Here is a 21,946-nt window from a genome sequence, read left to right as displayed (position 1 = left end):
ATTCTCACTCTGTCATCCAGGGTGGAGTACAGCGGTGTGATCTTGGCTCACTGCAACCTCTGCCTTCCTCATTCAAGCAGTTCTCTGCCTCAGCCTCCCGAGTAGCTGGGATTACAGGCGCCCGCCACCACGCCTGGCTAGTTTTTGTATTTTTAGTAGAGACAGGGTTTCACCATCTTGGCCAGGCTGGTCTTGAACTCCTAACCTCGTGATCCACCCACTTCAGCCTCCCAAAGTGCTGGGATTACAGGCGTGACCCACCATGCCTGGCCTAATCTTCTTTTTTTAGACAGTCTCCCTCTGTTGCTCTCCATCACAGCTCACTGCAACCTCCATCTCCTGGGCTCAAGTGATCCTCCCACCTCAGATCCCTGAGTAGCTGGAACTACAGGCCTGTGCCACCACATTCAACTAATTTTTTTTTAATAGAGATGGGATTGTGCTGTGTTGCCCAGGCTGCTCTTGAACTCCTGGGCTTGAGCGATGTTCGTGCCTGGGCCTCATAAACTGCCACTATGCAGTTTTTTTTTTTTTTTTTGAGACTGAGTTTCACTCTTGTTGCCCAGGCTACAGTGCAATGGCATGATCTCAGCTCACTGCGACCTCCGTCTCCAAGGTTCAAGCAGTTCTCCTGCATCAGCCTCCCGAGTAGCTGGGATTACAGCCGCACGCCACCACGCCTGGCTAATTTTTTGTATTTTTAGTAGAGACGGGGCTTTCACCATGTTGGCCAGGCTGGTCTGGAACTCCTGACCTCAGGTGATCCACCCACCTTGGCCTCCCAAAATGCCAGGATTATAGGCATGAGCCACTGTGCCTGGCCGGCCCCTACTTTTTTTTGTTTTGTTTTTTTCTGGCCCCTGCTTTTTAAAGTAACAACTCTAGGTTGAACATCCCAAATCCATAAATCAGAAATGCTCCAAAATCTGAAAGTTTTTGAGCCCCAACATGATCCTCAAAGGAAGAGCTCATTGGAGCATTTTGGATACTTGGATTTGGGATGCTGAACTAGTAAGTATAATGCAAATACTCCAAAATCTGAAAGAAATTCAAAATCCAAAATACTCCCGGTTCTAAGCATTTTGGATAAGGGATCCTCAACCTGTAATAATAAAAACTTACTGTTCTCTCTTTAAGACATATTTGTTAATGTATTTCTCTTACATTCTCTCTGATGACACAGTGAGTTTTTTTTTTTTTTTCTTTTAATAGTTTTTTGTAAAGTCGCTGTGTTCAGGCTGGTTTTGAACCCCTGGGCTCAAGATCCCCCCACTTTGTCCTCCCAAATGCTGGGATTGCATGTGTAAGCTACCATGCCTGCTGGAGCTTCTTAAATATGGCTAAATAATGTGTTAGAATGTTATCAAGCTTTTTGAAAGCTTAAATAAGTCCACTTACTGATTCCTCCTCTGTCCTTATTTTACTACCCATCCCTTCCACTCCCCTAGTGCAGCAGACAAAAATAAGACAAATCCGTCTTGGGATAATGTCCTATGGAAGCCGTTCCGTTGCTCTTCTCTGGGTATAAGTTTGAAAATTTTTCGGTGATTGGATTTACATAGCTGTATATGGAAGTCTGACTCAGGTTTTTACTCAAACATTCTATATATTTTGTTTAATCACTTAGATATTAGTACCACCCCTGTAAGGAAAATGGATTTATTACTCAGTTTTAGCAGATCTGGGGAAAGATCCACAATGAGCAAAGGTGCTTATACTATTGGATAAAGTTACTATTTTGGATTACCTGTGGGTTTGTTCTTGTTTGTGTTTTTGCTGATCATAACCTTGGAAAACCAAGCATCTATATTTATTAAACATGCAGCTGGGCGTGGTGGCTCACACCTGTAATCCCATAACTTTGGGAGATTGAGGCAGGAGGACTGTTTGAGCCCAGGAGTTCAAGACCAACCTGGGCAATGTGGTGAGACTCCGACTCTGCAAAGATAAAAAATGTAGGTGGGCATGGTGGTGTGCACCTGTAGTCCTAGGTACTCAGGAGGCTGAGGCCCAGGATTGCTTGACCCCAGGAGGTCAAGGCTACAGTGAGCCATGATCCCACCACTGCACTTCAGCCTGGGTGACAGAGTGAGACCCTGTGTCAAAAATAAATACATAAATAGATAAAAATGAGCTAGGTGCTGCAGTGTAAGTCTGTAATCCCAGCTATTCAGGAGGCTAAGGTAGGAGGATCTCTTGAGCTCAGGAGATCCAGGCCAGCCTTGTTTCTAAAAACAAAAATTAGAATATTTATTTGTTAGATAGTGTTGTAGAGGAAACTGTTTAAATACTTTTATTTCAACCACTATAAAATGTGTCACTTGGAATATACAGGTATTGTTCACTAACTTTCTACTTATGTCAGTTGATTTTCTTACATAGCATCTGTTGCTGTGCTTAAAAGTAAATTAGTTACTTGCCATTTGAATTTGGAAGTGGCCGGCTGATGGTGAATTCCAGTTGGTTTTGTGTGGAAAGTTGCCATATTTACGCTACCAACTTGATGTTTTTCTTTCCCTCGTCTCCCTCACGAAGACTGTCTAAACGGCTAGTAAATGATCTTCTGAATCTCAGTATTATTGGAGACATCATAGAGACTGGATAAATATTATATCAAAAGTACTTTCCGGAATACTTCTAAGTATTTTATGAAATTTATTTTTTAAACCGGGGTATCCAATCTTTTGGCCCTATTGGAAGAATTGTCTCGGGCCACACATAAAATACACTAACACTAAAAACAGTTGATCAGCTAAAAAAAAAAAAAACACACACACAAAAAACTCATAATGTTTTAAGAAACTTTATGAACTTGTGTTGGGCTGTGTTCAAAGCCGTCCTGGGCCGCAGGTTGGACAAAGGTTGGACAAGCTTGTAAACCCTAAGAAGTAACATGTTTCCAAGGTGGACTGGAGGGCTGTGGGTAAATGGATCATTAATGTATGCTCAAGGTTATTCCAAACTGCTTGTGAGACTGTGGCCTAGTCACCTCATTTTACTGTAGACTGATTCCTTTTTTTTTTTTTTTTTTTTTTTGAGGTGGAGTTTCGCTCTTATCACCCAGACTGGAGTGCAATGGTGCCATCTCGGCTCACTGCAACGGCCTCCCAGGTTCAAGTGATTCTCCTGCCTCAGCCTCCTGAGTAGCTGGGATTACAGGCATGTGCCACCAAGCCCGGCTAATTTTTTTTTTTTTTTTTTTTTTGGATTTTTAATAGAGATGGGGTTTCTCCATGTTGCTCAGGCTGGTCTCGAACTTCTGACTTCAGGTGATCTGCCTGCCTCGGACTCCCAAAGTGCTGGGATTACAGGCGTGAGCCACCACGCCTGGCAGTGGTGGACTGACTCTTAAACTTGTCTGAGTTTTCTGAAAATTTTGCTTACCTTACATTGTTATTTTTTATGACTTGTGTTTTAATGTACCTTTACTTTTTCTTATGAGTTTTTAGTACAGCTTAAGTCTTGTGTAATGAAACTTTGAATTGAGGAAATCACATTTGTACTAAAATATTAATTTTTTTTTGTAAAACATGAAAAGCCATTTTTATTATTTTTTATTTTTATTTTTTGTAGAGACGAGGTCTCACCATGTTGCCCAGGCTGGTCTCGAACTCCTGGTCTCAAGTGATTGTCCTGCCGTGGCCTCTCAAAATACTGAGGTTAGAGACGTGATCATCCCAGTCTGTAAATCCCACGCAGGTGCCCAGCCCATGACAATCCATTCTCATTATACTTCAGTCTTAGTCATCTTGCTTTGGGCCCTGATGCCATTTTTTTCATTTTTTTTATTTTTTTTAGTTTTTGAGACGGAGTCGCACTGTCTCCTGGGCTTGAGTGCAGTGGCGTGATCTTGGCTCACTGCAAGCTCCGCCTCCTGGGTTCACGTCATTCTCCTGCCTCAGCCTCCTGAGTAGCTGGGACTACAGGCGCCCACCACCACTCACAGCTAATTTTTTGTATTTTTAGTAGACACGGGGTTTCACCGTGTTAGCCAGGCTGGTCTTGATCTGACCTCGTGATCCGCCCGCCTCGGCCTCCCAAAGTGCTGGGATTACAGGCGTGAACCACTGCGCCCGGCCTCCAATTCCATTTTTATCCTCTCATGCTACACATTTTAAAAAGGAGACTAGATTTTTTTCTGTATATAAGTATCTTATGGGTATGGGTTTGTCGTCTCTGTTGCTTGCATATTGTTTTCCTGAACTACTGCCAACAGAGAGTATGAAGCCCGCTTGGAAAGGTACAGTGAGCGCATTTGGACGTGCAAGAGTACTGGAAGCAGTCAGCTAACACACAAGGAAGCCTGGGAGGAAGAACAGGAAGTTGCTGAGCTGTAAGTAATGGAAGTATTGCTCTTTGCCACCATCTTCACATTGTTAGGAAAGGAGGGAATATTAACCCTAAAGCAGTATGTGTATTTAAGTTTATGGGGCACAAATTAGACTGTATTACATTAGTGTACTGTATGGGTTTCTGGGTTCGTTTGCCTAATGGCATTTTGCAGTAGCAATATGGAATATTTATTTAGTTATAGGTGCACTTGTTTAGGTATTTACCAGGCCTTTGAGTGTTCCTGCTCCATACTTTGACCTTGTAAGTACTCTGGTAATGTGGTTTATTCTTTTTTGCTTTTTCTTTTTTTGAGACGGAATCTCGCTCTCGCCCAGGCTGGAGTGCAGTGGCACGATCTCGGCTCACTGCAAGCTCCGCCTCCCGGGTTCAAGTGATTCTCCTGCCTCAGCCTCCCAAGTAGCTGGGACTACAGGTGCCCGCCACCACTCCCGGATAATTTTTTGTAGTTTTAGTAGAGATGGGGTTTCACTATGTTAGCCAGGATGGTCTCAATCTCCTGACCTCGTGATCCTCCTGCCTTGGCCTCCCAAAGTGCTGGGATTACAGGCGTGAGCTACCGCGCCTGGCCCTTATTCTTATTTTTATTTTTGAGATGGAGTCTCACTCTGTTGCCCAGGCTGGAATGCAGGGGCACGATTTTGGCCCACTGGGTTCAAGCGATTCTCGTGCCTCAGCCTCCTGAGTAGCTGGGTCTACAGGCGCTCACCACCACGCCTGGCTAATTTTTGTGTTTTTAGTAGAGATGGGGTTTCACCATGTTAGCCAGGCTGGTCTCGAACTCCTGACCTCAAGTGACCTGCTCATTTCGGCCTCCCAAAGTGCTGGGATTACAGGCGTGAACCACTGCACTCAACCGGGTATGATAATTAAATTTTTTTTTTTTTTTTTTGCTAGTTTAATAAGTGAAAAGCGTTAAATCATTGCTGTCCTTTTGCAACAGCTCTGGTGTTCAAGTCACATTTCCAACATGTTAACGCTTCCCAGTTTCCTTTTCTTTAAGAGGCACAGTTTCGCTCTGTTGCCCAGGGTGGAGTGCAGTGGTATGCACATAGCTCCTGGGATCAAGCCAACCTCTTGCCTCAGCCTCTTACGTAGCTGGAACTATAGGTGCATGCCACCTCACCCAGCTAATTATTTTAGTTTTTTATAGAGGCAGGTTCTCACTCTGTTGGCCAGGCTGGTCTCAAACTCCTGGGCTCAAGCAATCCTCCCACCTGTGCCTTTCAAAGTGCTGGGACCCACTGTGTCCAGCAAACTGCATGTTTTTTTTAATCTTTGTATTCCCCATTGCCTTACGTATATTTGCTAAAGCAGTGTTGTTTTGCTGTGAACCTAAAACTCGTAAAATGTTAAGTGTTTTTTTTTTTTTTTTGAGACTGAGTCTCTCTCTGTTGCCCAGGCTGGAGTGCAATGGTGTGATCTTGGCTCACTGCAACCTTCGCTTCCCGTGTTCAAGTGATTCTCCTGCCTCAGCCTCCCGAGTAGCTGGGATTACAGGCATGTGCCACCACGCCCGGCTAATTCTTGTATTTTGAGTAGAGACAGGGTTTCTCCATGTTGGCCAGGCTGGCCTTGAACTCCTGACCTCAGGTGATCTGCCCACCTTGGCCTCCCATAGTGCTGGGATTACAGGTGTGAGCCACCACGCCCAGCCAAAAGTTAAGTCTTTTTTTTTTTTTTTTTTTTTGAGACGGAATCTCGCTCTGTCGCCCAGGCTGGAGTGCAGTGGTGCAATCTCGGCTCACTGCAAGCTCCACTTCCTGGGTTCATGCCATTCTCCTGCCTCAGCCTCCCAAGTAGCTGGGACTATAGGCACCAGCCACCATGGCCGGCTAATTTTTTATATTTTTAGTAGAGATGGGGTTTCACCGTGTTAGCCAGGATGGTCTCGATCTCCTGACCTCGTGATCCACCCGCCTCGGCCTCCCAAAGTGCTGGGAATACAGGCGTGAGCCACCGCGCCCTGCCCAAAAGTTAAGTCTTAAAAGAGGTTAGGTGCAGTGGTGCATGCCTGTGGTCCCAGCTACCTGAGAGGTAGGAGGATTGTTCGAGCCCAGGAGGTGGAGGCTAGTGAGCTATGATTGTGCCACTGCACTCCAGCCTTGGTGACAGAGCGATAAATGTTTGAAATGTTTGGAAAAGAAAGAAAGAAATGTTTGAATTGACTTGAATTAAATCTCTGGGTAGGTGTTTCTGTGTTTTCTTGATAACTAATTACATTTATTTAGTTTGAAGGAGGAGTTTCCTGCCTGGTATGAGAAGCTTGTTCTGGAAATGGTTCACCATAACACAGCCTCCTTAGAGAAGTTAGTAGATACTGCTTGGTTGGAGATCATGACCAAATATGCTGTGGGAGAAGAGTGTGACTTCGAGGTGAGTGCCTGTTCGTTTCTGATTTGACTTACCATCAGAATTAGAGCTGTCATCGTAGGTTACAGAACACATTTCTGTGTGTGTAAAACTGTGTTATATTTAGTATTATATTTAATGTTAAGTATTAATACTTTACGTTAATACTTGTGTGTTTTCTTGGTTTTGTTTTTTTGAGATGGAGTCTCACTCTGTCGCCAAGGCTGGAGTGCAGTGCGCAATCTTGGCTCACTGCAACCTCATTCTCCCGTGTTCAAGTGATTCTCCCACCTCAGCCTTCTGAGTAGCTGGGACTACAGTTGTGCACCACCACGCCCGGCTAGTTTTTTGTATTTTTGGTAGAGACAGGGTTTCACCATTTTGGCCAGGCTGGTCTCAAACTCCTGACTTCAGATGATCCACCCACCTTGGCCTCCCATCAGGTATTATAAGGACTAAATTTTATTTTTATTTATTTGTATAGAGACAGGGTTTTGTTCTGTCACAGAGTCTAGAGTGCAGTGGTGCAGTCATAGCTCACTGTATGTAGCCTTGGACTCCCTGGCTTAAGCCGTCCGCCCACCTCAGCCTTCTGAGTAGCTGGGACTGCAGGCATGTGCCATCACTCTTGGCCTTGAACCAAATTTTAGAACCACATTCATCACTGAGAATGTTTTAGTATTGTAATAATTGCAACACTTTGTTGTACTGGTCTGTCCTTTGTCTTTTTCATCCTTTTTTGATAATTCTGTTATTTTGTCTTTTTGGTTTTGATTTTTCTTTTCTTTTTTTATTTTTCGGAGACAGGGTCTTAGTCTGTCACCCATGCTGGAATAGTGCAGTTTCGCGATCTTGGCTCATTGCAGCCTCTACCTCCTGGGCTCAAGCGATCCTCTCATGTCACCCTCCATGTAGCTGGGACCACAGGTGTGCGCCACCATGCCTGACTAAATTTTTTGTATGTTTTGTAGAGATGGGATTTCACCATGTTGCCCCAGCTGGTCTCTAACTCCTAAACTATTCTCTTGTCTTGGCCTCCCAAAGTGCTGGGATTACAGGCATGAACCACTGTGCCCAGCCCATGCAATGGCCATGCTAATCTTCTCCATATTATTCCAGTTTCATTATATGTGCTGACAAAGTGAGCACATAATTGTTACTATGTTGAAAAGACTTGCAGGCCAGGCGTGGTGGCTCACACCTGTAATCCCAGCATTCTGGGAGGCTGAGGCAGGTGGATCACGAGTTCAGGAGATCGAGACCATCCTGGCTAACACGGTGAAACCCCATCTCTACTAAAAATATAAAAAATGAGCCGGCTGTGGTGGCGGGCGCCTGTAGTCCCAGCTACTGGGAAGCTGAGGCAGAATGGCGTGAACCCGGGAGGCGGAGCTTGGAGTGAGCCGAGATCGTGCCACTGCACTCCAGCCTGGGGGACAGAGCAAGACTCCATCTCAAAAAAAAAAAAAAAAAAAAAATACTTTAAGACTTTTTTTTTTTTTTTTTTCCTTTGAGGTGGAGTCTCGTTCTTGTCGCCCAGGCTGGAGTGCAATGGCGTGATCTCGGCTCACAGCAACCTCCGCCTCCCTGGTTCAAGTGATTCTCCTGCCTCAGCCTCCCGAGTAGCTGGGACTACAGGCGCCTGCCACCATGCCCTGCTAATTTTTTATTTTTGGTAGAGACGGGTTCTCTCCATGTTGGTCAGGCTGGTCTTGAACTCTCGACCTCAGGTGATATGCCCACTTCAGCCTCCCGGAGTTGGGATTACAGGCGTGAGTCACTGCGCCCGGCCTCAGACATGTTTAATCCAAGTCCTCGCTGTAATGAGAGTTGGACTTTTTCTACTTAAATTTTTTTTTTTTTTTTTAAGATGGAGCCTCGCTCTGTTGCCTAGGCTGGAGTGCAGTGGCATGATCTCAGCTCATTGCAAGATCTGCCTCCCGGGTTCACGCCATTCTCTTGCCTCAGCCTCCCGAGTAGCTGGGACTACAGGTGCCCACCACCACGCCCGGCTAATTTTTTTGTATTTTTAATAGAGACGGGGTTTCACTGTGTTAGCCAGGATGGTCTCAATCTCCAGACCTTGTGATCCACCTGTCTCGGCCTCCCAGAGTGCTGGGATTACAGGCATGAGCCAGTGCGCCCGGCCTTATTTGTTTTTTAATTATCCAGTCAAAATAGCTAAAGGATAACTATTACAAAAGTGATACCGAACACTAAAGCAATCCCTATATAATCTTGTAACAGCTGAAAGTAAGATTCAGGAGAAAAAACTAAACAGTTGTTAAATATCTATCTGTATGTACGTGACACTGGGCTAACTGCTTTACATAATGTCTTGCAGAATTTGCACAGAAATCTTGAGGTGGTAGGCAGCCTTGTACATTTAAATGACATGTTGAGGTTGATACATACTAGTTATGAGTGCTTTCAGCCGTTATGTAGCGAAATTGTAATAGTAGTCCGTAGTTCTCAAACTTTGGCGTGATACTTAAGCTACTGAAAATGCGTTCTTGGCTGGGCATGGTAGCTCAGGCCTGTAGTACCAGCACTTTGGGAGACCAAGGTGGGCAGATCACCTGAGATCAGGAGTTTGAGACCAGCCTGGCCAACATGGCGATACCCTATCTCTCCAAAAAATACAAAAATTAGCTGGGTATGGTGGTGCATGCCTGTAGTCCCAGCTACTCGGGAGGCTGAAGTGGGAGAATTGCTTGAACTGTTTTTTTTTTTCCCTCTCAGGACAAATGTTTAATTTGCTTCTCCATCATGCTTGAACTGTTCTTCAGCCCATTCCTTGAGAGTTCAGAAGGTCTAGGATAGACCTAACATTTTTCAATTCTAACAATCTGCAGGGTGGTAGTGATGCTGTTACATGAGGTACAACACTTTTAGTAGTACTGGCTTAAACAAGACAGACGTGATTATCTCATGTAGTAAGTCTTAGATAGTTCCAAGTTTGGTATAGAGGCTGAATACTATTGTCAAGGACCTAGACTTTCTCTGTCTTTCTGTTCTGTTCTTCTCAGTGTGTTGAGTTCTGGTCCTTAGCTTTGCTGTCCCTTGAGTTGTGAAAAAATGTGACTGTATTCAGAGTGAGGGAATACTTATCAAAGCAGGCTAAGAAAATCTTTCCAGAAGCGTATCTGGAAAAATCTTTCTTGAAGCATAAAATGGAAAGCTCCACCCTTTATCTTTACATGTTATTGGCTAGACCTTGGCTTACATAACCACCCAGAGCTGCAGCGGGGGCTGAGAAAGAGAGTATCTTCCTTTGTATTTAAGTCTCAAAAGAGACAGGCTGGCAAGAGAGAAGAGGGAGGGAATAGCTTGGTAGCTAGCTCAGCAGCAGTTTGTGCTACAATAGCCAATACTTGATGGGGCCAAGATTCACACCTGTCTCTCTGGTTTCAAAGTTCTTGTTCTTTCTTTGTTTCAATAATTTACTCTGACTCCTTTCTATTTCCTAGCTAGTTCTTTTTTATTTGTCATGTCTGGCAGTACTAGTGGGGTTTTTGTTTCTTTGTTTGTTTTTTATTGAGACAGGGTCTTGCTGTGTCTTGCAGACTGGAGTGCAGTGGTGTGATCATAGCTCACTGCAGCCTCAGCCTCCCAGGCTCAAGCAGTCCTCCCACCTCAGCCTCCCGAGTAGCTGGGACTGTAGACACTCAAAACCATGCCTAGCTAAGTTTTTTTTTTCTTTTGAGACAGAGTCTCGCTCTGTCGCCCAGGCTGGAGTCCGGTGGCGCGATCTCGGCTCGTTGCAAGCTCCGCCTCCCGGGTTCATACCATTCTCCTGCCTCAGCCTCCCAAGTAGCTGGGACTACAGGCACCTGCCACCATGCCTGGCTAATTTTTTTGTATTTTTAGTAGGGACGGGGTTTCACAGTATTAGCCAGGATGGTCTCGATCTCCTGACCTCGTGATCCGCCCGCCTCGGCCTCCCAGAGTGCTGGGATTACAGATGTGAGCCACCACGCCTGGCCGCCTAGCTAAGTTTTTTATTTTTTATAGAGAAACGGGGTCTTGCCATGTTGTCCAGGCTGGTTTCAGACTCCTGGACTCGCGTGATCCTCCCACCTTGGCCTGGCAAAATGCTGAGATTACAGGCATGAATCACTGTGGCTGACCATTAGTGGGTTCTCATCACATACTTTATATCAGTCAGTGTCCTGGCAGGAAACAGATGGCATACTCAAATGTAATTGAATTGAGTTTAATAAAGGGGCTGTTGACAGCAGACAGCAGTCTGATCAGGGTTAAGGAAAACTTAACAAGGAAAGGTTGAGTGCCTCATACCTATCAGCAGGTGGGGAAGACTTTATCATTTCTAAACCCCAAGGAAGCAGAGGGAGGGAGTGGGTACAGGAACTAGAAAAGAGTAGCTGCTGTTGTTGAAGAGTACTTTGGTAGTGAGAGAAAACTGTAACTGTAACCATCCTCCTAGGGAGGCATTTGGAAATAAACACCCCAAGGATGGTTTACTTCCATCTCCTGGTTTTCTGCTGATGCTCCCTATGAACTGAACTCACCAGAATCTAGAGGGCAATGGAAGTCTTGGTGGAGGCTGTAAAGGTCAGCCTGTTTAAGCATAGAGCCAGGTAGAGAAGGATGGAAATGGAATTGACATGGCAAACCGAAAATATTTTGCACACATCTGCAAGGTGAAAGAAGAAATGTTTCAGGAAAGATGGGCTGAACCCAATGGCTCCTGCCTATAATCCCAGTACTTTGGGAGGCTGAGGCGGGAGGTTGGCTTGAAGCTAGGAGTTTGAGACCAGCCTGGGCAACATAGGGAGACCCTGTTTCTACAAAAAATAATAAAAATTGGCTGTGCATGGTGTGGTGCATTTCTGTAGTCCCAGCTACTTGGAAGACAGGCAGGAGGATCGCTTGAACTCAGGAGTTCAAGGCTGCAGTGAGCTATGATCGCACCACTGTACTCCAGCCTGGGCAACATAGCAAGACCCTGTCTCAAAAACAAAAAAATGAGGAAAGGGAAGAGATAACTAGGGAAGTATGTATGTCCATAAACATGAAAATATGTTTAAACTCATCAATAATGCAGGAAATCTAATTGAAACCATAGTGAGATAATGTATACACATCAGATTAATAAAGAAAAAACTCGCTGCCAGGTTTTGACAGGAATGTGGAATTGCTTATAGTGTAAATAGCACATCTATTTTGGAAAGCACTCGGCATTGCTGAATACAATTGGTTATTATACATACCCTTTGACTAAGGATTTTTGCTTGAGTATTTACCCTCAGTTTTGTCGCAGGAAATCTGTGTAAGTATATTAATAGAATTGTTCATAGTAGTCCGATGAGGAGATAACCCAAGTAGCCATCAGTAGTTGAATGGATAAACAAATTGTTAAGCCACACAATACTCTATAGCAGAAAAAATGTGAACTTGAAAGAAGTCACAGAAGAATACAGTATGATTACATTTATAGAAGGCTCAAAGCAGGCAAAACTAACTCAGAATGTTTGTTATTACTGTCAGGAGGAGAGGAGAGAGTTTCCACCTGAGCGTAGGCTTACTGGGAGATTCTGAGGTACTGTTAATATTCTTTTCTTTTTTGAGACAGGGTCTGGCTCTGTCGCCTAGGCTGGAGTGCAGAGGCACAACCTTGGCTTACTGCAACCTGCACTTCCCAGGCTCAAGCCATCCTCCCACCTCAATCTCCCAAGTAGCTGGGACTGTAGCTATAATGCCTGGCTAATTGTATTTTTTTTTTTCCTCATCCTACAGTCCAAAGGCACTGGCTAATTTTTGTATTTTTTGTAGAGATGGGGTTTCGCCAAGTTGCCAAGGCTGTTATTGAACTCCTGAGCTCAAGCAGTCCTCCTGCTTTGGCCTCCCAAAGTGTTGGGATTACAGGTGTGAGCCACTGGGTCTGGCCACTATTAATGTTAAGTACTTTAACCTGTATGGTGGGTACACAGGTGTTCATTATTTATAAAAATGTTTTGCACTCTTAAGTGTGATAAAAAAAAAAGTAGATATGATGGACGTTGGAAGGGTGCCACAAACATTGTCCCAATATAGAGGGGTTTATCCCAGATATTTATTGATGACCGGCTATGTAGATAGCATGTTTTGGGTGCTGGAAAAACAGTAGTGACCAAAATCCACAGTTGTTTCTGTGTGTTTAGCATTGGTGATGAGGCCAGGTGCGGTGGCTCACACCTGTAATCCCAGCACTTTGGGAGGCCGAGGCAGGCAGATGACGAGGTCAGGAGTTCAAGACCAGCCTGGCCAACATAGTGAAACCCCATCTCTACTAAAAATACAAAAATTAGCTAGGCATGGTGGCACGTGCCTGTAGTCCCAGCTACTTGGAAGGCTGAGGCAGGAGAATTGCTTGAACCCAGGAGGTGGAGGTTGTAGTGAGCCAAGATCGCACCACTGCACTCCAGCCTAGGTGACAGAGTGAGATTCCGTCTCAAAAAAAAAAAAAAAAAAAAAAAATTCTTGATGAGAACTATGAAAGAAAAGCACAGAGTATTTATTAAAGTTTATAATCAGGGGAATCTAGCTTAGAACCAGAATTGGTGTTGATCCAGTAAAGCTCCTCTGAGGAGGCAACATTTAAGGTGAAGCCTGTAGGTTGAGTAGGATATATCCATGGGAGAAGGGGGCATTGAGTATTTCAGGGAGAGAGAACAGGGTGTGTGAAGGCCTTTAGACAAAAGGGAACTTGATGGTCAGGAACGGGGTTTCTCAACGTTGGCATTACAAACTTTAGGACAGATGATTCTAGTGGGTGCTGTCCTGTGCATTGTAGGGTATTTAGCAGCATACCTGGCCTCTATCCACTAGATGCCCGTAGCACCCTCTCAGTTCTGAAAATCAGACATTGCCATATGTCTTGGGGAAAGAAAGGAAAAGAGGTATGACAGAATTACCCCTGTACTCCCTGTACTGTACTGGGAAAACCATTGTACTGGAAGAACAGAGAAAAATCAGTGTGGTTAGACTACAGAAGGAGGGAGGATGGTGGGAATGGTAGTATCAGGTAGCCAAGGGCTAGATCTTGTACAGGTCGTCAAAGGTTAGGTCATGGTTTGAAATCTGTTGTTTTTGTTTTTTGTTTTGTTTTGTTTTGTTTTGTTTTGAGGCGGAGTTTCATTCTTGTTACCCAGGCTGGAGTGCAATGGCGTGATCTTGGCTCACCGCAACCTCCACATCCCAGGTTCAAGCGATTCTCCTGTCTCAGCCTCCTGAGCAGCTGGGATTACAGGCATGCGCCACTACACCCAGCTAATTTTGTATTTTTAGTAGAGACGGGGCTTCTCCATGTTGGTCAGGCTGGTCTCGAACTCCCGACCTCAGGTGATCCGCCTGCTTGGGCCTCCCAAAGCGCTGGGATTACAGGTGTGAGCCACTGCGCCCGGCCTTGAACTCTGTTGTTTTTGGTTTTGGATTTATCATAAGGGTTGCTTTGCAAAAATGGTTTGAACTCTGTTTTTTTTTTTTTTTTATAAACAGAGTTTTGCTCGTTGCCCAGGCTGGAGTGCAATGGCGCGATCTCGGCTCACTGCAACTTCCACCTCCCGGGTTCAACTGATTCTCCTGCCTCAGCTGCCTGAATAGCTGGGATTACAGGTGCCCACCACCATGCCCAGCTACTTTTTGTATTTTTAGTAGAGACGAAGTTTCACCATGTTGGACAGGCTGGTCTCAAACTCCTGACTTCAGGTGACCCACCCACTTCAGCCTCCCAAAGTGCTGGGATTACAGGCATGAGCCACTGTGCCCAGCTTGGTTTGAACTCTTAATAAGCATTGGAAAAGCTTTGTAGTTTTTTTATTTTTATTTTTATTTTGTGAGATAAGGTCTCGCTGTGTTGCCCAAGCTTGAGTGCGGTGCACAATCATAACTCACTTCATCTTCGACGTCCCAGGCTCAAGTGATCCTCTTACCTCAGCCTCCCTAGTAGTAGCTGGAATCACTGGCATGCACCACATCCTCGCCTGGCAAATTTTTTTGTGTTTTTTGTAGAGATGAGGTTTCACCATGTTACCCAGGCTGGTCTTGAACTCCTGGGCTCAAGCAGTCCACCCACCTTGGCCTCCCACAGTGCTGGGACTACAGCCATGAGCCACCATGCCTGGCCAGTGTTTTTGTTTTCTTAACAGTATTTTTTGAAGAGCAGTTTTTAGTTTTGTTGAGGCTGAATAGAAAAGCAAATAAACCTTAAATATATCTATAATTATATTAAACATAAGTAGTCTAAACATTTCAGTTAAAGGGTAGACATTGACCAGGTGTGGTGTGTGCCTGTAGTCCCAGCTACTTAGGAGGCTGAGGCGAGAGAATTGCTTGAGCCCAGAAGTTCAAGGCCAGACTCGGCAACATAACAAAAATCTCATTTCTTTAAAACAATAACAGAACAGTAGAAATACTCATTTTGGGCAGAAAAAGCAAGACCAAATGGTATTGGTAAGAGAGAAACACATAGAATAAAAGTGAAAGAATGGAAAAATACATGCCATGTTAACATAAGTCAAAAGAAAACTGAAGGGGCTATGTAAGTATCAGAGGATAGATTTCAGATTAAAGAATATAACCAGGGATAAAGAAGTAGCAAGTCATTTTATAATGAAAAAAATGAGTCAGTTTGTCAAGAGGACATAGCAGTGGTTTGCACCCTCTAATGCCCCAAGATAGGGTCTCACCCTGTCACCCAGGCAGGAGTGTGGTGGCACTGTCATAGCTTACTGCAGCCTCAAAAACCTGGGCTCAAGCGATCTTCCTGCCTCAGCCTCCTCCGTAGTTAAGACTATGGGAACACGCCATCACGCTTGGCTAATTTTATTTTATTTTGTAAAGATGGGGTCTCCCTATATTGCCCAGGCTAGCCTCAAATTCTTGGGTCTGGCCGGGCATGGTGGCTCATGCCTGTAATCCTGGCCCTACACAATTGATTTTTGTTAGAGGTGGAAAGGTAATTAAGTAGAGAAAGGTGTTATTTCAACAAATGGTTCTGGAACATTTGGATATCCATATACAGTTGATTTCTTTTTTTTTAAATGTAGGCCAGGCACCGTGGCTCACGCCTGTAATCCCAGCCCTTTGGGAGGCTGAGACAAGCAGATCAGTTGAGGTCAGGAGTTTGAGATCAGCCTGGCCAACATGGTGAAACCTCATCTCTACTAAAAATACAAAAATTAGCCTGGCACGATGGTGCGTGCCTATAGTCCCAGCTACTCCGGAGGCTGAGGCAGGTTAGAATGGCTTGAACCCAGGAAGCGGAGGTTGCAGTGAGCCGAGATCATGCCACTGCACTTCAGCCTGGGTGACAGAGAGAGACTGTGTCTCAAAAAAAAAAAAATAATAATAAGTAAATACATACAAAAATGTAAATTCTTGAACTGTATTCACATATTTTAGGCTGGTACAGTGATTGCCCTTTGGCCTTGTATATTGGCATTTTACATGAATCATGAACCTAGATTGTGATCATTTCATTTTTTTAGGCTGTCATATTTCAACCTAGAAGTCTGAGAAAAAAAGTTGAAAACAGTTCATTGTACTTGGATACTTTACTGTTTCAATCACTTTTTGTTAGTTGAGGAGGCATGTATATTGGATGATATATTCTAGACATCTTCAGGTTTCTGGATGTTTATTACCTCTGATTTTCTCTACTACCTCCTTTATAGGTTGGGAAGGAGAAAATGCTCAAGGTGAAGATTGTGAAGATTCATCCTTTGGAGAAAGTGGATGAAGAGGCCACTGAGAAGAAATCTGATGGTGCCTGTGATTCTCCATCAAGTGACAAAGAGAACTCCAGTCAGATTGCTCAGGACCATCAGAAGAAGGAGACAGTTGTGAAAGAGGATGAAGGAAGGAGAGAGAGTATTAGTATGTTTGATATTAGCTTTCCTTAGTGTTTTATGAGATCCTGTTTATTTTATTATGAACACATCTTTTAGGGTTCTGTAGCAACTAAATGTGTGATTTTTTATGTAGACATGATTTTGTTCATTTATGATTCATAGAACAACTAAAATGTCCACAACATGAAACACTTGAATATCCCTAAATAATTAAGACCATTGGGAAGTCGTTTCCTCTAGTTGCTTAGAAAGCTCTATGCAGGGCCGGGTGCCGTGGCTCATGCCTGTAATCCCAGCACTTTGGGAGGCTGAGGAGGGTGGATCATCTGAGTTCAAGAGTTCGAGACCAGCCTGGTCAACATGGTGAAACCCTGTCTCTACTAAAAATACAAAAATTAGCGGGTTGTGGTGGTGGGTGCCTATAATCCCAGCTACTCGGGAAGCTGAGGCAGGAGAATCGCTTGAACCCAGGAGGTGGAGTTTGCAGTGAACTGAGATCTCACCATTGCACTCTAGCCTGTGCCACAAGAGCAGGGCCACAAAAGCAAAACTCCATCTCAAAAAAAAAAAAAAACAAAACACAAAAGCTGTGTGCACATTGCTAGCTACTCAAAATAGCAAGGAAAGTCTGCTTTCCTTTCGTCTTGAAGTGGAAATGTGTATTTATGTATTGGGGGGTGATCAAGGTAGGAAGAGCAAATTCTAACCCTGATCTTCACATTATAAGCCAATGTGATGGTTTTAGGTACAGCTCACCCTTGAACAACATAGGTTTGAACTGTACAGGTCCACGTATGAATGGAATTTTTCTTTTTTTTATGGCACTTACCCATCTCTCAATATTTTTTCAATGAATGTATTGGAAAATTCTTTGGAGGCTTGTGACAGTTTGAAGAAACTCAGAGACGAACTGAGTAACCTAGAAATATTGTAAAAAAAGAACAAAGAGTTAGGTATGTCATAAATGCATAAAATACATGTAGATACTAGTCTGTTTTATCATTTGCTACCATAAAATATATACAGAAATCTATTATAAAAAGTTAAAATTTATCAAAACTTACACAGACCATACATGGCACCATTCTCAGTCAAGAAAAATATGAAGATTCAGTATTAAATAATAACAATAAAATGAACTGTAGTACGTACTATACTACTGTAATCATTTCCTAATGACCTCCTGTTGCTGTTGAAGTGACCTCAGTCATTTTATGTGATGCTAGTTCATCTCTCTAGTAAAGTGCTAATTGTCCTAGTGTCCTTTTTTGGCTTTTCATAGATAAGGTCTTGCTCTGTCACCCAGGCTGGAGTGCAGTGGCACGATCATGGCTCACTGCAGCCTCGACATTCCTGGCCGAAGCGATCCTCCCACCTCAGCTTCCCAAGTAGCTGGGACCGTAGGCATGGACCACCACACCCAGCTAATTTTTGTAGTTTTTTTTTTTTTTTTTTTTTTGTAGAGGTCAGTTCTCACGATGTTGTTCAGGCTGGTCTTGTACTCGTGAGTTGAAGCGATCCTCCTGCCTTGACCTCTTTTTTTTGAAACAGGGTCTTACTCTGTTGCCCCCAGGCTGGAGTGGAGTGTTGTGATGACAGCTTAGTGCAGCCTGGACCTCCTTGCGGCCTCGGCCTCATGCTGAATTACAGGCATGACACACTGTGCCTGGCTGTATACACAGGTTTTTGACTGCGAGAGGAGGAGAAGTCAGAGCCCTAACCCCCATGCTGTTCAAGGGTCAGATGCACTTTTTTCTCTCCATAATCTGTAATCTAAGTCCCTCTCACACGGGAGCAGGTAAAATCCTGAAACTATGATGTCCTAGGGACCTGGAGACTCTAACAATAATGTTTTTAAATTTGAAGAATTGAGATTTGGCTCACTGGGAAGACCGTTCAGCCTCTGAGGACTTCATTAATAAAGAATTTGACTGGACTTGATTATTGTTGTCTCCAAAAATGTAGGTGCACCAAGTGTTTGGTGTGTATTGGTCTCCCTCCGCATGAGTATTAGAGGATCAAATGTTAGCTCACTGTTTAACTGGTACAAACTTTGCATTAGAATGTGATGTTGTCTGTCTCCCATTCTATTTTGTGTGTCTAGATGTTTTGGATCTGTGCAGATGGTTTTTGAGGTACTTTCTTAATGTAGTTCGAAGCAAACTTCTGAGAGTGTCATTGTAGTTGGTCCATCCCAAGTTGTTGATACTTCAGTTTTGTTTTCTCCTGTATTGTGAATGCTAACGTCTGTATTTTCCAGTTTCCCTCTTCTTTTTGATACTGAAGTTTTGTAATAAGGGCATTACTTGCAATTCCTTGAGGTTGAGAAGTGTTTTGGTTAGGAATATTCTCTCTGCTTTCTGAACATCAGTTTTATTGTGGTCTTACTTCTGCCTCTATATTCCTGAAATAGTTCCTATTAAGTTTACAAGTGTCCTCTTAATTGTCAAAAGCAGAGATTTCTTCTTGGCCTGTGTTTGACTTTTCTGTTATATTTATTAATATTTATTTATTTTTTAACGTTTAAGTTCAAGGGTAGAAGTGCAGGGTTGTTGCATAGGTAAACTTGTGTCATAGGGCTTGGTTGCATAGATTAATTATTTCATCACCCAAGTGTTAAGCCTAGTACCCATTAGTTGTTTTTCTTTAAAAGGCCTGAGTGTGTGTTGTTCCCCTCTATGTGTCCATGTGTTCTCATCATTTAGCTCCCACTTACAAGTGAGAACATGCAGTATTTGGTTTTCTGTCCCTGTGTTAGTTTGCAAGGATAATAGCCTCCAGCTTCATTCATATCGCTGCAAAGGACATGATCTCATTCTTTTTTATGGCTGCATAGTATTCCATGGTGTATGTGTACCACATTTTCTTTCTTGTGTCCATTGTTGGCATTTAGGTTGATTCTGTGTCTTTGCTATTGTGAATAGTGCTGTATCTGTTACATTTAATACTGTTGGTCACTCATATCTCTTAGCTTGATACCACTGTCTCCTAGTGCTCCAGCTATTCCGTTTCTTTACTTCCTTCCTTCCCTGCCATTCCTTTGACTTTTTCCATAGGATTCTATTCTTTGCCTTCTGTTTTTCAGTTTGCATAGTGTAATGTTATATGCTATTCATGCCACAGTTTGAATTCTTAATTGTTTGTAGCCTGGTGATTTCCAAGCCTGGGTCAGACTTTTAACTGTAGACTTGATCTTTACTTGCCTGTCCTATATGCAATTTATTTATTTATTTATTCATTTATTTTTGAGACGGAGTCTCGCTCTGTCACCCAGGTTGGAGTGCAGTGGCACGATCTTGGCTCACTGCAACCTTCGCCTCATGGGTTCAAGCGATTCTCCTGCTTCAGCCTCCCCAGTAACTGGGACTATGGGAGCACGCTACCACGACCAGCTAATTTTGTATTTTTAGTAGAGACGGGGTTTCACCATGCTGGCCAGGCTGGTCTCGAACTCTGGACCTCAGGTGATCTGCCCACCTTGGCCTCCCAAAGTGCTGGAATTACAGGCGTGAGTCACCACGCCTGGCCCCTCCTTTATGCAATTTAGATTCAACATGTGTAAAGCTGAATTGACTTCACTCTTCTTGTATCCCAAGGCAGGTAAACAAGAATTGTTCTCTCATTCTTTTACTTGGCTCACCGTCCATCCACCTAGTGTCTAAGACAGAAAAGTTAAAATACCTTTAACATTCTCACGTCTAGTTAGTCACGAACTGGAAGAATTTTGACTCTTTCCTTCTGTATTACAGTTACATTAGTTCAGATGTTTATTTTTGAGACAGGGTCTTGCTCTGTTGTCTAGGCTGGAGTGCAGTGGTGTGATCATAGCTCATTGCAGCCGCAGCCTCCCAGGCTCAAGTGATCCTCCTGCCTCAGCCTCCTGAGTAGCTGGGACCACACGTGTGCATCACAACACCTTTCTAATTTTTTTTGTTTGTTTGTTTAGAGACAGGGTCTCACCATGTGGCTAAGGCTTGATCTAAACTCCTGGGCTCAAGCAGTCTCCCCACCTCAGCCTCCCAGAGTTCTGGGATTACCTGTGTGAGCCTGTGTGCCCAGCCTAATTCAGATGTTTAGCATTGTATCTTCCAATTTCCTTATCTTCAGTATCAACTTTCCATTTTATATTCGTCTTCTTTTTTTTTTTTTTTTTTTTTTTTTTGAGACAGAGTCTCTGTCTGTTGCCCAGGCTGGAGTGCAGTGGCATGATCTCGGCTCACTGCAACCTTCACCTCCCGGGTTCAAGCAATTCTTCTGCCTCAGCCTCCCGAGTAGCTGGGATTACAGGCACGTGCCACCATGCCCAGCTAATTTTTTCTATTTTTTGTAGAGACAGGGTTTCACCATGCTGGCCAGGCTGGTCTCGAATTCTTGAGCTCAAGTGATCCTTCTGCCTTGGCTCCTCAAAGTGCTGGGATTACAGGCACGAGCCACTGTGATGGGCCCCATTTTATATTGATCTTTCCAAAATGCACCGTAGTTAGTTACAGCCACAGTCTGTCATTGGTTCTCTAGTGCTAGCAAGACAAATTCTAATCTCTAAATGGTATACAAGGCCCTTTCTAATATGGCCCTGGCTTACCTTTTTGAATTTTTTTCACTCTAGTATACATCATATTTAACCACACCTCATTGCTTGCAATCTCTGAACAGGTCATATCGTATTCTCTCTCTCTTTTTTTTTTTTTTTTTTTTTTGGAGACAGGGTTTCACTCTGTCTCTTAGCATGGAGTGCAGTCGCAAGATCAGGGCTCACTGCAGCCCTGACCTCCCAGGCTCAAGCCATCCTACCCTAGCCGCCCAAGTTGCTGTGACTACAGGCATGTGCCACCACACCTGGCTAATTTTTTGTATTTTTTATAGAGACAGGGTTTCACCATGTTGCCCAGGCTGGTCTCAAACTCCTGGACTCAGGGGATCTGCCTACCTTGGCCTCCCAAAGTGCTGGGATTACAGGCGTGAACTACCACACCTGGCCCAAGTCATATTCTTACTCATCTTTCTACCTACCTTCCAGACTAAGTTAGGTATTCCTTCTCTGTATTCTCATAGTATTTTTCTTTTCTTTTCTTTTCTTTTCTTTTCTTTTTTTTTTTTTTTTGAGACGGAGTCTTGCTCTGTTGCCCAGGCTGGAGTGCAATGGCGTGATCTTGGCTCACTGCAACCTCTGCCTCCCGGGTTCAAGTGATTCTCCTACCTCAGCCTCCCAAGTAGTTGGGATTATGGGGATGCACCACCAAGCCCGGCTAATTTTGTATTTTTAGTAGAAATGGAGTTTCTCCATGTTGGTCAGGCTGGTCTCGATCTCCCAACCTCAGGTGATCCGCCCGCCTCAGCCTCCCAAAGTGCTGGGGTTACAGGCGTGAGCCACCACGCCCAGCCTCTCATAG

The 21,946-nt window shown here is 43.9% G+C and overlaps 1 protein-coding gene across 2 annotated transcripts in view; it reads left to right on the top strand.

Annotated features, from left to right (window-relative positions):
• The window catches only part of BAZ1B (bromodomain adjacent to zinc finger domain 1B), an 84,087-nt gene that overhangs the window by 7,308 nt on the left and 54,833 nt on the right, over positions 1-21,946 (top strand). For both annotated transcript variants that reach the window (XM_063708599.1, XM_031012695.3), the window contains exons 2-4: positions 4,217-4,333; positions 6,582-6,726; positions 16,380-16,581. In XM_063708599.1, the coding sequence (XP_063564669.1) occupies positions 4,217-4,333; positions 6,582-6,726; positions 16,380-16,581 (464 nt within the window). The remainder of the gene's footprint in view (positions 1-4,216; positions 4,334-6,581; positions 6,727-16,379; positions 16,582-21,946) is intronic.

The sequence above is a fragment of the Gorilla gorilla genome, chromosome 6 (genome assembly GCF_029281585.2).
Source record: "Gorilla gorilla gorilla isolate KB3781 chromosome 6, NHGRI_mGorGor1-v2.1_pri, whole genome shotgun sequence".
Taxonomy (NCBI): Eukaryota; Metazoa; Chordata; class Mammalia; order Primates; family Hominidae; genus Gorilla; species Gorilla gorilla.
The sequence above is the reverse complement of the archived record's forward strand: the minus strand, read 5'-3'. Positions and strand labels throughout refer to the sequence as shown.